Source organism: Scyliorhinus torazame, chromosome 10, assembly GCF_047496885.1.
Source record: "Scyliorhinus torazame isolate Kashiwa2021f chromosome 10, sScyTor2.1, whole genome shotgun sequence".
NCBI classification, from domain to species: Eukaryota; Metazoa; Chordata; class Chondrichthyes; order Carcharhiniformes; family Scyliorhinidae; genus Scyliorhinus; species Scyliorhinus torazame.
Window position 1 is genome coordinate 44,180,271 of NC_092716.1, and position 14,342 is coordinate 44,194,612.

Sequence of the window (14,342 nt, forward strand, 5' to 3'; positions counted from 1 at the left end):
TTTGTGTTTTAGTCTCTCCCCATCTTTATTCCGCGGTCCTTTTTTAAACGGGTCAACAAAGTGATCACTGGCTTTGTCTGGGCGGGCAAGACCCCGCGAGTAAGGAAGGTGATGCTTGAGCGGAGCCGGGGAGAGGGTGGGCTGGCGCTGGCCAAACAATTACTATTGGGCAGCGAAAATAGCCATGATCAGGAGGTGGGGGGAGGGTCGGCATGGGAGCGTATGGATGCGGCCTCATGCAAGGGCACCAGCTTGGGGGTGTTGATAACGGCGCCTCTGCCGTTCCCGCCAGCATGGTACTCCACCAGCCCCGTGGTGGTGGCCGCCCTGAGAGTCTGGGGGCAATGTAGGAGACATGTGGGAGCGGATGGAGCATCGGTCTGGTCTCCAATCTGTAACAATCACCGGTTTGCCCCGGGAAGGGTGGATGGGGGGTTTTGGAGATAGCAGAGAGCAGGGATTTAGAGGATGGGGGTTATATTTATAGAGGGGAGCGTTCCTAGCCTGAGGGAGCTGGAGGAGAAATTTGGATTGGTGAGGGGAAACAAATTTAGGTACCTGCAGGTGCGGGACTTCCTACGGAGGCAAGTTTCAACCTTCCCTCTCCTGCCACCAAGGGGGATACAGGACAGGGTAGTGTCTAGAGTGTGGGTGGGAGAAGGGAAGGTCTCCGACATCTATAAGGAACTCATGGGGTCAGAGGGGACGGAGAAGCAGAACCGCACGTGGGAAGAGGAGCTGGGCGGAGAGATAGAGGATGGTCTCTGGGCGGACACGTTGAACAGAGTCAACGTGTCCACAACATGTGCCAGGCTCAGCCTGATACAGTTTAAGGTTGTTCACCGGGCTCACATGACAGTGGCCCGGATGAGCAGGTTCCTTGGTGTAGAAGATAGGTGTGCAGGAGGGCCAACGACCCATGTCCACATGTTCTGGTCACGTCCAAAGCTTAGGGAATTCTGGCAGGGGTTTGCAGATGTCATGTCCACCATGTTGAAAACAAAGGGTGGCACTGAGTCCAGAGGTGGCGATTTTCAGGGTGTTGGAAGATCCGGGAATCCAGGAGGCGAAAGAGGCACACGTTCTGGTCTTCGCTTCCCTGGTAGCCTGGAGACATATTATTAACTTGGAGGGACTCAAAGCCCCCGAAGTCGGAGACTTGGCTATCTGACATGGCTAGCTTTCTCGGTTTGGAGAAAATCAAGTTTGCCTTGAGGGGGGGTCAATGTTAGGGTTCGCCCGGAGGTGGCTGGCGTTCGTCGACTTCTTTGCGGAAAATTAATCGTGAGCAGAAGGGGTGGGGGGGGTGGTTTGCTTAGTTTAGAGTAGGGGGTGAATAAAGGTGGGGTATGTAAGGCAGGAAGACGGCTTTTGTACTATGTTTATAACTTAATGTACATTGTTGATTTTGTTGTTATTGTAAAGCCATAAAATATGTATTATTAAAAAAAAAAAAGAGGTGCTAGAGAATACTGGGCAATGGTTGGTGCGGGAGCTCGGAAAGGTGGCTACTGAACAGGGTGACCGAATCGCCTCATTCGAAGCGGAGATGGTGAGGTTGGTCGCGTCCCAGGGAATACTCGGGGAACGTAAAGGACCAAGAGAACCGGCCACACCGCCAGAATGTCTGCATTGTGGGTCTGCAGGAAGGTATCGAGGGCAGAAACTCCACAAAGTACTTTGCTTAGAATCTGGGCAAGCTGGTTGAGGGGGGGAAATGTAATCCCCCAGAAATAGACCGAATCCGCAGTCCTCTGAGCTGGTGGCGTTCGTCCGTATGGAGAGCAGATTTAATTCCATCTGTAGCGTTTTCTTCTCCACCAGCAATTCCATGGTTGGGGCCTGGAGTACTCCCGATCCACTTTCAGTTTGTGGAGTCGATTAACCTCTGTTTTGCTGCCCTTTCTTTCCTGTCCCAAGGGGCCCCTTCTCCAACTTCACATCCATGTAATGTGGCACGTGGTTGGAGATTACAATTGCAGTGTATTCCACCTTTGTTACCCCTGGAAGCACCACTTTCCCTCCAACAAAAAATGTCTATACACGAGTTGGCCTTGTACACGTGGGAGGAGGAGGAGAATCACACCCGTGGATCCATCACTGTGCTCATTGCCATGAATAGTATGGCCACCTCCTCTTGCTCTAATGTCGGAACATGTATGAACCGTTTATCCCACACAGTCTTCCCTTACCCACAGCTAGTCCCTCTGTCTTAGGTGTGTCTCATGTAGGAAGGCTACATCCACCCTCAGACTCTTGAGGTGAGCGAGGACTCTGGATCTTTTCACCGGCCTGTTGAGGCCTCTTGCGTTTCATGTTACTATCTGGATGGAGATGTTTCCCCCTCCTCTTCTCTACTGGCCTTTTGTGGGCGACTGATTCGTTCCCATCAGGGTTGGCAGTGCGGTCGATGGGGATTAGTTTGGGGGATTTTGTATTTCTGTTGCATGATTGTTGGGGTTAAAGGGTCGTAGTCAAAGTTCTTAGACGAAAGCCACTTTTTGTGCGACAGCGCAGCTCATGGCCGCCACTGGAAGTCGCTTTCCAACAGAGATAATATTTTGAGTGCATGATTGGAAGTTTGTGATCAGTTGTCTAGATTGTCTTGCCCTAACGGGATTTTTTTGTTGGCTGCTCAGAGTACCAGTAAGAGCATTCCCCAGAATATATCAAAAACTTTATTTTAGATTTGGTATTTTTATTTGTGACCAATGGATACTTTTAGGATGACAATAACACAATACCATCAATCTTTTATATTGAATTGTTGTATTTGTTATTTTTAAAGAAGTTTCTACTCTAATTTATCCCTTGTAGGTCTAGGTGCTGCAAGGGTACGAAGTTTATTTAAGGAGGCCCGAGCTCGTGCGCCCTGCATCGTGTACATTGATGAAATTGATGCAGTGGGTAAAAAACGTTCCACCAGCATGTCTGGGTTTGCTAATACAGAAGAAGAGCAGACACTGAATCAGCTGTTAGTGGAAATGGATGGTGGGTATTCTATGGTGGTACAATAGAGATACAAGCCAGTGTTGTTCAATATCATTCATTATTTTCTAAACTAATGAGCTGTTGTGTCGTATTTTAGAAATGTATTGAACACTGTTGACCCTACAGAGCAGCATGCCTGAGGATAACTTTGCCTGGTAAATAGCCAGGTATGCTGGTATGCTTAAACTTTTTAGCTGCAGAACATGCCATATGATGTTGAATTCAAATTAAATTAACCAGTGATTGGGTTGAGTGGTTACACTGCATCAGATCCTTCACTGTCCATATGGCAGTATTGGGATTCAAGAACAATGGTGTTTCCGTTCTTAATATGAAATGCAGGACCTCATTCATATTGAAAGTACAACTGAAATTGAGATTATTCATTCAATGCTGACTGCAATAACATTTCCGAGGGTGTCTTGACAACCAGTCTAGATTAAAAAGTTCCACCAAATTTTGTTGCTGTCAGTAATTGTTACTTGCCATGTGGTGGAAATTAGACCATGAAGCGTGTATTTGAACAAGCATGAAGCTTGTTCATTATCAAAAAGTGTATAAAATTTCACTAAGGCCTTTTTTAAGAGAGTAGGCAGGAGTATTATGGGGTTTGTGTGGGCGAATAAGACCCCGAGAGTAAGGCGAGGGTTCTTGGAACGCAGTAGGGACCGAGGAGGGTTGGCGCTGCCAATCCTGGGGAGCTACTACTGGGAAGCAAATGTGGCGATGATCCGCAAGTGGGTTATGGAGGGAGAGGGGGCGGCATGGAAGAGGATGGAGATGGCGTCCTGTAAAGGAACGAGCCTGGGGGCGTTGGTGACGGCACCGCTGCCGCTCTCGCCGACAAAGTATACCACGAGCCCGGTGGTGGCGGCAACGCTAAGGATCTGGGGCCAGTGGAGATGGCACCGGGGTGCAATGGGAGCATCGGTGTGGTCCCCGATCAGGGGTAACCACCAGTTTGTCCCGGGGAAGATGGACGGGGGATTCCAGAGCTGGCATCGGGCGGGGATTGGAAGAATGGGGGACCTGTTCATCGACGGGACGTTTGCGAGCCTAGGGGCACTGGAGCAGAAGTTCGAGTTACCCCCGGGAAATGTCTTTAGATATATGCAGGTGGGGGCTTTGTGAGGCGACAGGTGAGGGAATTCCCGTTGCTCCCGGCACAAGAAGTTCCAAGATAGGGTGATCTCGGGTGTTTGGGTCGGGGAGGGCAAGGTGTCGGAAATACACCAGGAGTTGAAAGAAGAGGGGGAAGCACTGGTAGAAGAGTTGAAGGGTAAATGGGAGGAGGAGCTGGGGAGGAGATCGAGGAAGGTCTGTGGGCTGATGCCCTAGGTAGGGTTAATTCCTCCTCCTCGTGTGCCAGGCTCAGCCTGATACAATTTAAGGTGGTCCACAGAGCGCACTTGATGGGGGCGAGGTTGAGTAGGTTCTTTGGGTTAGAGGACAGATGTCGAAGGTGCTCAAGGAGCCCGGCGAACCATGTCCATATGTTTTGGTCATGCCCGGCACTGGAGGGGTTCTGGAGAGGAGTGGCGGGAGCAATATCTCAGGTGGTGAAAGTCCGGGTCAAGCCAAGCTGGGGGCTAGCAATATTTGGAGTAGTGGACGAACCGGGAGTGCAGGAGGCGAAAGAGGCCAGCATTCTGGCCTTTGCGTCTCTAGTAGCCCGGCGAAGGATCTTGCTAATGTGGAAGGAGGCGAAGCCCCCCAGCCTGGAGGCCTGGATAAATGATATGGCTGGGTTCATAAAGTTGGAGAGGATTAAGTTCGCCTTGAGAGGGTCTGCGCAGGGGCTCTACAGGTGGTGGCAACCGTTCCTAGACTATCTCGCGGAGCGTTAGAGGAAGGTTGGTCAGCAGCAGCAGCAACCTTGGAGGGGGGGGGGGGGGTGGTACGTCCTGGGATGGGGGGGGGGGGGGAAAGGGGGGACTGCCTGGGAGGGTGGATGAGCAAGAGATAACATGAAGGGTTGGGGAAACTGGCACGTACGGGTGAGGGCCAGTGTACAAAGCTGTATAAATATATCATTTTGCCATGTATATATCTTTGCGCGATTTCTCGTTTTTTTTGTTACGGGAGGGGGGGTTATTGTTTGTAAGGGAGAAAAATTGTGTTAAAAAACTTTAATTAATATATATTTTTTTAAAAGTGTATAAAATTCCATGTGTCTTTTTTTTAAAAATGAATGTTTTCCTTTTCTGAGTTACCAAGCCAGGGCTCAGAGTGTGGGTCAGGGGCGAACCCCTAATCCAGCTCCTCGCCTGCTCCAAAAAACTAATTCAAATTGAATCCAATTCATGGTCCCCACAAGAGAGACATACCAGATCTGAACCAAAGGCTCAATCTACAGACACTTGATCTTAGCCAAAAGGCCGAGAAGCGATCATATGTGTCTTTTATCATGTATGTTTAAAAAAAGTGAAATGTTGCTGGCCTTGTGTAGATAACACCACCAGTTCTTACTGGAACATTGTAAATTGCCTCAATGTTATTTACTATACTATTTTGAACAGGAATGGGCACAACAGATCATGTAATAGTTCTGGCATCAACCAACCGTGCAGATATTTTGGACAGCGCCTTAATGAGACCTGGCCGACTGGATCGACATATATTTATAGACTTTCCTACTTTGCAGGTACTGAGGGATGGGGGCAGAAAATAATTTTGCATCTTTGGTTTGCTATCAGGTGAAAGATTGGAATATTCTACTAAACTATAGGTATGTTTTAACGCTATGGCTCATAGACATGTTGTCGAAATGTTAGTTTCCCCAGCCCAGGGTTTTACAGACAGTAACAATGTGACTCTTTGTACCTCGGTTTACCATTTTGTCTTTTTCCTTCTTTCTCCCTTGTTTTCTTAACATTCCACGCTCAATTTTTTTTCCGCCTGACATTCCTTACCATCTTCAACCGCTTATTTTGAAGTAGGAATAACCTTTTTTTAAAAGCTACAAGTTAAATTTTGGTCCAATCAAATGGCAAAGATAAGAAAACTGATATGATCACAATATGGCTGGAGCCCCATTGACCCTAAAAATTGTTCTTAATGTGAAACAGGAATGGGCTGTCAATAAGAGAATAAACTAATTGACAATAGCAGTAATAAATCAAATCTGTTCATGCTGCACTAATGGTTAAGGTTACAAGTTCAAGAGGTGGTTTATGGATAATACTGTATAGATTATTATGGTTTATAACTTCAGATCTCCAGGGGGTTGTGCCCAGGGGGAGCACCCCAAAGATGTGCTGTGGGATCCAATCCCGATTGTCCCCCACTTTCAGACGTGGGATAGCAAGGCAAAACCTCCAATTGGAAAATACTCTGCACTGGGAAGCATTCAATACTCTAATTAAATCACAGTCTTCTGGTAATTCAATCTGTCTTAGTTACCCTGGAAAAATCAGAATTCTTGGGTAACTATAGATTGAACTGATCACCCCCAACTTGCCCTCACCCCCTCGATTAGCCTCCCAAAGGCTGGACCTTTAAACTTAGCTGTTTTACAGCAGCTTATGGTGGAAAATGGGGAGTGTCTTCCTTTCGTCCGACTCTGCTGCACTTGACTGACAGGATTCCTGGACAGCAGCATTGAACTTATCAAACCAGGCCTGAGTCGAAGGTTCGGCGGGAAAGGGCAGTACATTTTATTGCAAGTAAATAGGAGCAGAGTGGCAATTCGACTGTAACTGAGCTGAAGTTACAGTCCAATAATTTGTTTTAAATTTCATTCTTCTATTTAAATAGAATTGTGTCTGTGATTTTTTTTTTTTCCACCGGATGTTGCCGTTAGTGACAAGGCTAGTATTTATTTGTCACCCGTAATTATCCTCGAGAAGATGGTGGTGAGTTGCCTTCTTGAACTGCTGCAGTGTAAGAAAAAAAATAGATGGTTTTTCACAATAGGGGTTCCAGAATTTTAATCCAATGATGATGAAGGAACAATGATATATTCCCAATTAGAGTTGTGTGCGTCTTGGAAAACAACGGGTTGATATTCCTATGCAGGGACAAGGTGTTAGGATGTCGGACTGGAAGAGATTGCAGAGATGGTTGAGAGTTGAGGCCATGGAAGGATTTGAATACGAGGAGGAGGATTTTAAAATAGAGGCATTGTCAGACATTGAACCAGTGAAGGTCAGTAACTGCGCTGATGAGGGTGAATGAGAATGAGCGAGCTAAGATATATAAAACAGTTTTGGATGAATACAACTTTATGTAAGGTGGAAGATGGCAAGCTACCCAGGAGATAATTGAATAGTCAATTCTAGAGGTAACAAAGGCATGGATGATGTTTCAAAAATAAAATATAGGGAAGTATTGCCAAAACTATGCAAGATGCTATTTACACCACACCTGGAATATTGTGAACAGTTGGGCCCCTTATATAAGAAAAAATATACTGGCATTGGAGGCAGTCCAGAGAAGCTCCACTTGGTTGACCCTGGGTATAGAAGTATTTTCTTATGAGGAGAGATTAAGTAATTTGGACCTGTACTCACTGGAGTTTAGAAGAGTGAGAGGAAACCTTATTGAGACATAGGATTATCTTTTTTTTAAATTAAGGGGTAATTTCGCGTAGCCAATCCACCTACCCTGCACATTTTTAGGTTGTGGATGTGAGATCCATGCAGACACTGAGAATGTGCAAACTCCACAAGGTGCCGAACCCGGATCCTCGGCGCTGAGAGGCAGCAGTGCTAACCACTGCGCCACCACACAGCCCTGGATAAACAGGATTCTCGGGGCTTGACAGGGTAAATGCTGGGAGGTTGTTTCCCTTGTGGGAGAGTCTAGCATCTGAGGGCATAATCTCAGGCAAGGCGTCGCCCATTTAAGACACAAATGAGGAGGAATTTCTTCTCTTGGGGTAGTGAAACTATAATTCATTACCACAGAGAGCTGTAGAAGGTGGGGTGTTAAATATGTTCAAGGCAGAGATAGACAGATTTTTAATCATGAAGGGAATCCGGGAATCGATGGTTATGGGGTAAATCAGGGAATCGAGGATTATGGGGATACGGTGGGAAAGAGGATTAGATCAGTCATAATCTCACTGAATGGCAGAGCAGACGTTATGGGGCCGAAAGCCCTATTCTGCTCCTACATCTTATGGTCTTGAGCAGCAGATGAATTGAGGCAGGATGGAAGAAAGCAGTCCTGATGTTGATATGGCTATTATATGCCCAATTCTTTTTTGTTCCCCCAATTAAGGGGCAATTTAGCATGGCCAATTCACCTATCCTGCACATTTTTAGGTTGTGAGGTTGCAACCCACGCAGACACAGGGAGAATGTGCAAACTCCACAAGGACAGTTACCCAGGGCCGCGATTGAACCCGGGTCCTTGACTCTATGAGGCAACAGTGCTAACCAGTGCACCACCATGCCGCCCCTAAAATCTACCTCTTTGACTTAGCTTCGTCGTGTCCTTGTATTTCCTAATGTGGTTCCATGTCAAATATTGTTTGTTAATGCTCCTGTGAAGTGCCTTGGGATGTTTTACGATGTTAAAGGTGCTATATAAATTCAAGTAGTTATTGTTGTATCCTTGCAATGAGACACATTGGGTGGTCAACTGAAAGCCGCAGAATAATGCAGATCTGCCTGGTTCCAGTATCAAAGTCTAACATTGGTGTAATCTTCAATTGCTGGGTGTGTCACCATCAGCTGTACCAATCCCAGAGACCCTATGTTTTGAACCCGCTTCCCGGTTACTTTCCTTTTTCAAAGAAGGATAATCACCAGTTGATCAGTTTTGTTTATTTTTATTGCTTAAGCAGGCTTAATTATCTCACAAGCAAGTTGTTTCAATTTGTAATGCTGATGCCAAGGCATACACAATGACAGAACAGCAGGAATGTCATTTTTTCTTTTTTTCTGGTGCATTTTGTATTTTGTGAAGCTTTCTGCAGTTTATATGAAAAATATGTTTTTTATACTGGGATATATAGCTTGATTACTAAACTGTGGCTTTCAAAACACAAGTTAGAACTAATCTTGTTGATTACTTCGCAAACCCACGGATAACCTCATGATGCTCCACTTCTCCAGCTTCCACCCTAAACACATTAAAGAAGCCATCCCCTATGGACAAGCGCTCCGTATACACAGGATCTGCTCAGACGAGGAGGAGCGTAACAGCCATCTACAGACGTTGAAAGATGCCCTCGTACGAACGGGATATGGCACTCGACTCATCGATCGACAGTTCCAACGCGCCACAGCGAAAAACCGCACCGACCTCCTCAGAAGACAAACATGGGACACAACCGACAGAATACCCTTCGTCGTCCAGTACTTCCCCGGAGCGGAGAAACTACGTCATCTTCTTCACAGCCTTCAACGCGTCATTGATGACGATGAACATCTTGCCAAGGTCATTCCCACACCCCCACTACTTGCCTTCAAACAACCGCGCAACCTCAACGAACCATTGTTTGCAGCAAACTACCCAGTCTTCAGAACAGTGACCACGACACCACACAACCCTGCCATGGCAATCTCTGCAAGACGTGCTAGATCATCGACATGGATACCACTATTACACGTGAGAACACCACCCACCAGGTACGTGGTACATACTCGTGCGACTCGGCCAACGTTGTCTACCTCATACGCTGCAGGAAAGGATGTCCCGAAGCGTGGTACATTGGCGAGACCATGCAGACGCTGCGACAACGAATGAATGGACATCGCGCAACAATCACCAGGCAGGAATGTTCCCTTCCAGTCGGGGAACACTTCAGCAGTCAAGGGCATTCAGCCTCTGATCTCCGGGTAAGCGTTCTCCAAGGCGGCCTTCAGGACGCGCGACAACGCAGAATCGCCGAGCAGAAACTTATAGCCAAGTTCCGCACACATGAGTGCGGCCTCAACCGGGACCTGGGATTCATGTCGCATTACATTCATCCCCCACCATCTGGCCTGCGAAATCCTACCAACTGTCCTGGCTTGATGCAATTCACACCTCTTTAACCTGGGGTCACCCCATCTCTGGATCTGTAAAGATTTAATCACCTGCTAATGGTCGCATTCCAAGCATTGTCTGGCATCTTTGAATTTGTCTATATATGTGTTTCTGGAACATACCTCTTCATTCACCTGAGGAAGGAGCAGCGCTCCGAAAGCTAGTGACATCGAAACAAACCTGTTGGACTTTAACCTGGTGTTGTAAGACTTCTTACTGTAATCTTGTTGAGGCAGAGTTGCTCCAATTCTAATCACGCACAATCTAACTGTGAACACTTTGAATGGAACACCTTGAACTTCCAGTTTGCTTTTGTTTAGTAAAACAAATCGAGAATTAAAGCTAATTGGAAACTTCCAGCACCTTCTCACCCTCAGCTGAAAAGTTGAATCATGGGATAACTTTATAACTATTATTGTCCTTTGGCATTTGTAGGAAAGGAAGGAAATTTTTGAGCAACATTTGAAGAGTCTAAAGTTAACTCGTCCAGCCGGTTTTTATTCCCAACGATTGGCTGAGCTAGCTCCAGGATTCAGTGGTAAGAATTAAGCATTTAAACGTACTTTGCAAGATTTTATTGTAAAATTTTTTGTCGGCTGAGCTTGCTCTGTGTTTCCAGGGAGGTTGCTGTACATGTTGGTGTAAAGTTTCTGAGCTTACATATTCCATCAGAAATTTGAGGATGTAATTAGAAACCTGTTATGCCATTCAAAAGTGCTAACTTTAATCTGTCCTACTTTAGTCACACAAACCTTTTGTGCTTCAGAATCTTGTTTAGTTTAACGTGTGCATTAATTTGGTTTCATCCTAGGAGCTGACATCGCAAACATCTGCAATGAAGCAGCATTACATGCAGCCAGAGAAGGGGAGAAATCTGTTGACACCTTAAATTTTGAATATGCAGTCGAGAAGGTCATAGCAGGTATCTATTTTCTATTTTCATTCATTTTATCAAGTTTTACTGATAGTAAATAAATGTATCACCATATAATGAGGGGGAAAGAAGTATGGATCAGGAGAGCCCTAACATTGACCTTTATTTTGAATTGCATTATGGTACAGTAAGAGTTTATGGGCCTGCTTCTTAAGCACATGGAAGCTGTCTAAAGGATTGCCATTTAAAAAAAAAAAAAAAAATCTATTTGTGAACTCATCTTAAATGAAGGGAATCCATTGTCAATTTTAGACCAAGCAGTTCTTGGCAGTTCATTCCCAATAAATTTGCACCAGTGTTTATCAATAGTTTTTTTTGGTATTATACATCAAGGATATAGATTATACTGGCAATTATATGTGAACCCTTCAAAGCTGAACTTAAAAGCTGAACAAGATAACTAAATTTCAGCAGTGGACATTGGCAATATTTGTGACATCAGGATTTTAACCTGATCATGAGATCCAGATAGTCGTCAACCATTAACTTTCAGTTATGTTTCCTGTTATTTTTGTTTTTCTAACAATAAATTTAGAGTACCCAATTCATTTTTCCAATTAAGGGGCAATTTAGCATGGCCAATCCATCTATCACATCTTTGGGTTGTGGGGGCGAAACCGACGCAAACACGGGTGTTGCTCGTTGCTGTTGTTTCTTAATTTGGCTCTGTTTAATTACGTTTGCTCAAGAATCGCCAGGTATCTTTCGATACCGCCACAAGGTTCAAAACCGAATACTGATCAAAGACTCAATACACCAGTTAGTAAGTTCAAAATCAATGCTCATTTATTTACACACACAGTCAAATCTACTCATGCATAAAACTCTACAGACTAAACAATCACTGCTGCTAAAAGCCTATACTTGGCTTCGGGTGCCCACTCAGTCAGAGGAACAATGGCCGTTGCTCGGTTCTGAGGCTGCTGGGTTGTGCTGTTTACAGGATAGCAACCAGGAGCGTCTATCTCGTAGCGTGCGTTGACTTGGAACTTACTTGGTCTGGAGCAGCTTTGGCAGGTCTCCTTGCTGAGTGCCAAGGACAAGAGAGAGATCCTCTCTTGGGGAGTCCTTTTTATACCCCAAGTATAAGGCGGGCCTTGAACTTGGCCCCAATTAATTGGGCCGTTTCCCAATTGTCCTTATCGATTTTCCTCCAATAGAGGGGTGGGTTCCCTGGTTGCTGGGCGTATCCCAGGTGGCCGTTGGTTTGCTTTGTTTTAGTCTCCTCTGGTGCCGGGATGTCTGGCTTAGCAATGTTTACCTCAATGTTGCCTTTTGTTCCCGGGGATGGCTCATTAGTATGTAGATGGCTTAGCATACCGGTCCTGTCTGAGAGCTAAGGCTCTAATCAACAGACAGACCTTGCATCTGCTTGCTTTTTCCGGTATTGTCCAATTTTCCCTGCATTCTTTGCAAGTGTCCATTTTGTAATCGGGACGTGGCCATCCCAGATGGCTACATGGGCAGAATGTGCAAACTCCACACCAAAGACAGGATTGAACCTGGGACCTCGGTGCCGTGAGACAGCAGTGCTACTCACTGAGCCACCGTGCTGCCCTTTTTCTTTATATTAAATTTAGAGTACCCAATTCTTTTTTCAAATTAAGGGGCAATTCAATATGGCCAATCCACCTACCCTGCACATCGTTTTAAGTTGTGGGGCTGAGACCCAAGCAGACAATTCTCCCCTCTCAGTGACCCAGGGCTGGGATTGAACCCGGGTCCTCGGCTTCTTGAGGCAGCAGTGCTAACCACTGTGCCACTGCTGCCCTCCTGTTACTTTTCGGAACCTTTTTAATTTGACTACTTGGTTTATTAATCCAAATTATCTATAATGTAAACTACTGTACTACATTTTAAAAGCTAAACCAGCCAGTAACTGAAATATTTAAGTGGCATTTATAAATGTCCAGGTGTGGTGGATTTAAGATTAAATCTGCAGGCTTTAGTAGTTCAACCAAAACATAGAGCTTTATTTAGAAGATGTTAACACGACAGGCTGCGATGTTAGACTTCCTGTTTTCCTGTGTAAATGACCAATGATGTCTCATAATTGTTTTCTTAAAGTGCCCCTGTTCAGCTACATGGCTGCTTTTGAGGAAACACTGAAAACTCACTCTGAGGAACCAGCTTTTGGTTGCCTTCCTCACTAAAGAATGGTGTGTGGCACATGGGGAGGAGGAAAAATACTTCAGATAACATTTCTTTTGGAAGAAGGAATATGTAGTTAGGAAGACTCAAATCTAAATGCAGTACAATCATTTTAAAGGAATGATTTTTGGTGTCACGGAAAAGAGGGAAGTGGAATTAATTGGCTTCTGTTTTATAGAGTCTGCATAGGTGCAGTGGGTGAATGGGTTCTTTTGTGATGCATGATTGCTTTATGATTCTGGGTTCTACATTCAAACGTTCATATTAAATACCTTGGGTTACAGTTCTGAAACTAGAACACAACCCCCCCCCCTTTTTAAATTGGACAAAATTAATTGTCACTGATTATTTAAATACATTCCTAAAATGTCAGTATTGTTCAATCTCATGACACTATTTGCTTGCTGGGAAATGTTTTATTTGCGTGTTTGACATTTTGCGTTTTCCCCTCAGGCACTGCCAAGAAGAGTAAAATTCTCTCCAAAGAGGAACAGAAAATAATAGCTTTCCATGAGTCTGGACATGTTCTTGTGGGTTGGCTTCTTGAGCACACAGAAGCTGTCTTAAAGGTCTAGTTTTTTAAAAAAACTATGAATCTTGTTGCTATTATCACACTCCTTTTATGTACTATTATACAGATAAAGTCAGTTGTACCTACTGCTTTATGCCTCGACCTCCAACAACTCATTTGAATCAATCTTGTATTGACTGAGGCACGTGTTGTGTAAAATTGCTCAGTTTCCTTTGGCCCTGAAAAGCTGGTTCCTGGGAGGTACATCAAAGCAGCTTATGAACTGAGCGTGCGTGTATGTCTAAAGCTGGGTTGTGGGTGGGTTTGGGGGCAGCTGGGTATGTGTGTGCTGAAGCTCCAATATCAAATGGAAAATAGGTTAGCAAGTAACCTAATTGAAATCAACTAATTGTTATGGATAAGGAAAACTGTTATTTCGACATAAGAATAATATATGTGATGAATGTAGGAATTTTATTTTTATGGTATTAAATGTATTTAGTGCAGTAAGGGTTAAAAGCCTGGGTTAGTGTTTGTGTGACTGCTGCAGTCATGCTTTAAAGATCCTGGTTTAAAAGGCAACGATGTTTTTGGGAGCCAGAGGTGCAATCATAGCATCGTAAAAGCTTAGGCTAATGGATTTTTGTTTGAATTAAGACAGTTCCCTGTGGAGTGGTTAATTAAATACATTGTCTTTCAGTTTGGTAAGTTGATGTAACTAATGGGAGGAGCTACAGTATCAGGCATTTTGCAGAACAGCAGTTTAATTTTAGATTG

General features: G+C 44.8%; 1 protein-coding gene and 1 non-coding gene across 2 annotated transcripts in view; one reads left to right on the forward strand and one right to left on the reverse strand.

Annotated features, from left to right (window-relative positions):
• Window positions 1-14,342, forward strand: part of spg7 (SPG7 matrix AAA peptidase subunit, paraplegin) — a 110,329-nt gene that overhangs the window by 78,061 nt on the left and 17,926 nt on the right. The window contains exons 9-13 of the mRNA XM_072518050.1: window positions 2,818-2,991; window positions 5,511-5,635; window positions 10,405-10,507; window positions 10,781-10,891; window positions 13,508-13,623. Of these exons, the coding sequence (XP_072374151.1) occupies window positions 2,818-2,991; window positions 5,511-5,635; window positions 10,405-10,507; window positions 10,781-10,891; window positions 13,508-13,623 (629 nt within the window). The remainder of the gene's footprint in view (window positions 1-2,817; window positions 2,992-5,510; window positions 5,636-10,404; window positions 10,508-10,780; window positions 10,892-13,507; window positions 13,624-14,342) is intronic.
• On the reverse strand, window positions 5,188-5,381 carry LOC140384993 (U2 spliceosomal RNA). The gene has a single exon (XR_011933262.1). It is a non-coding gene; the product is annotated as a U2 spliceosomal RNA (small nuclear RNA).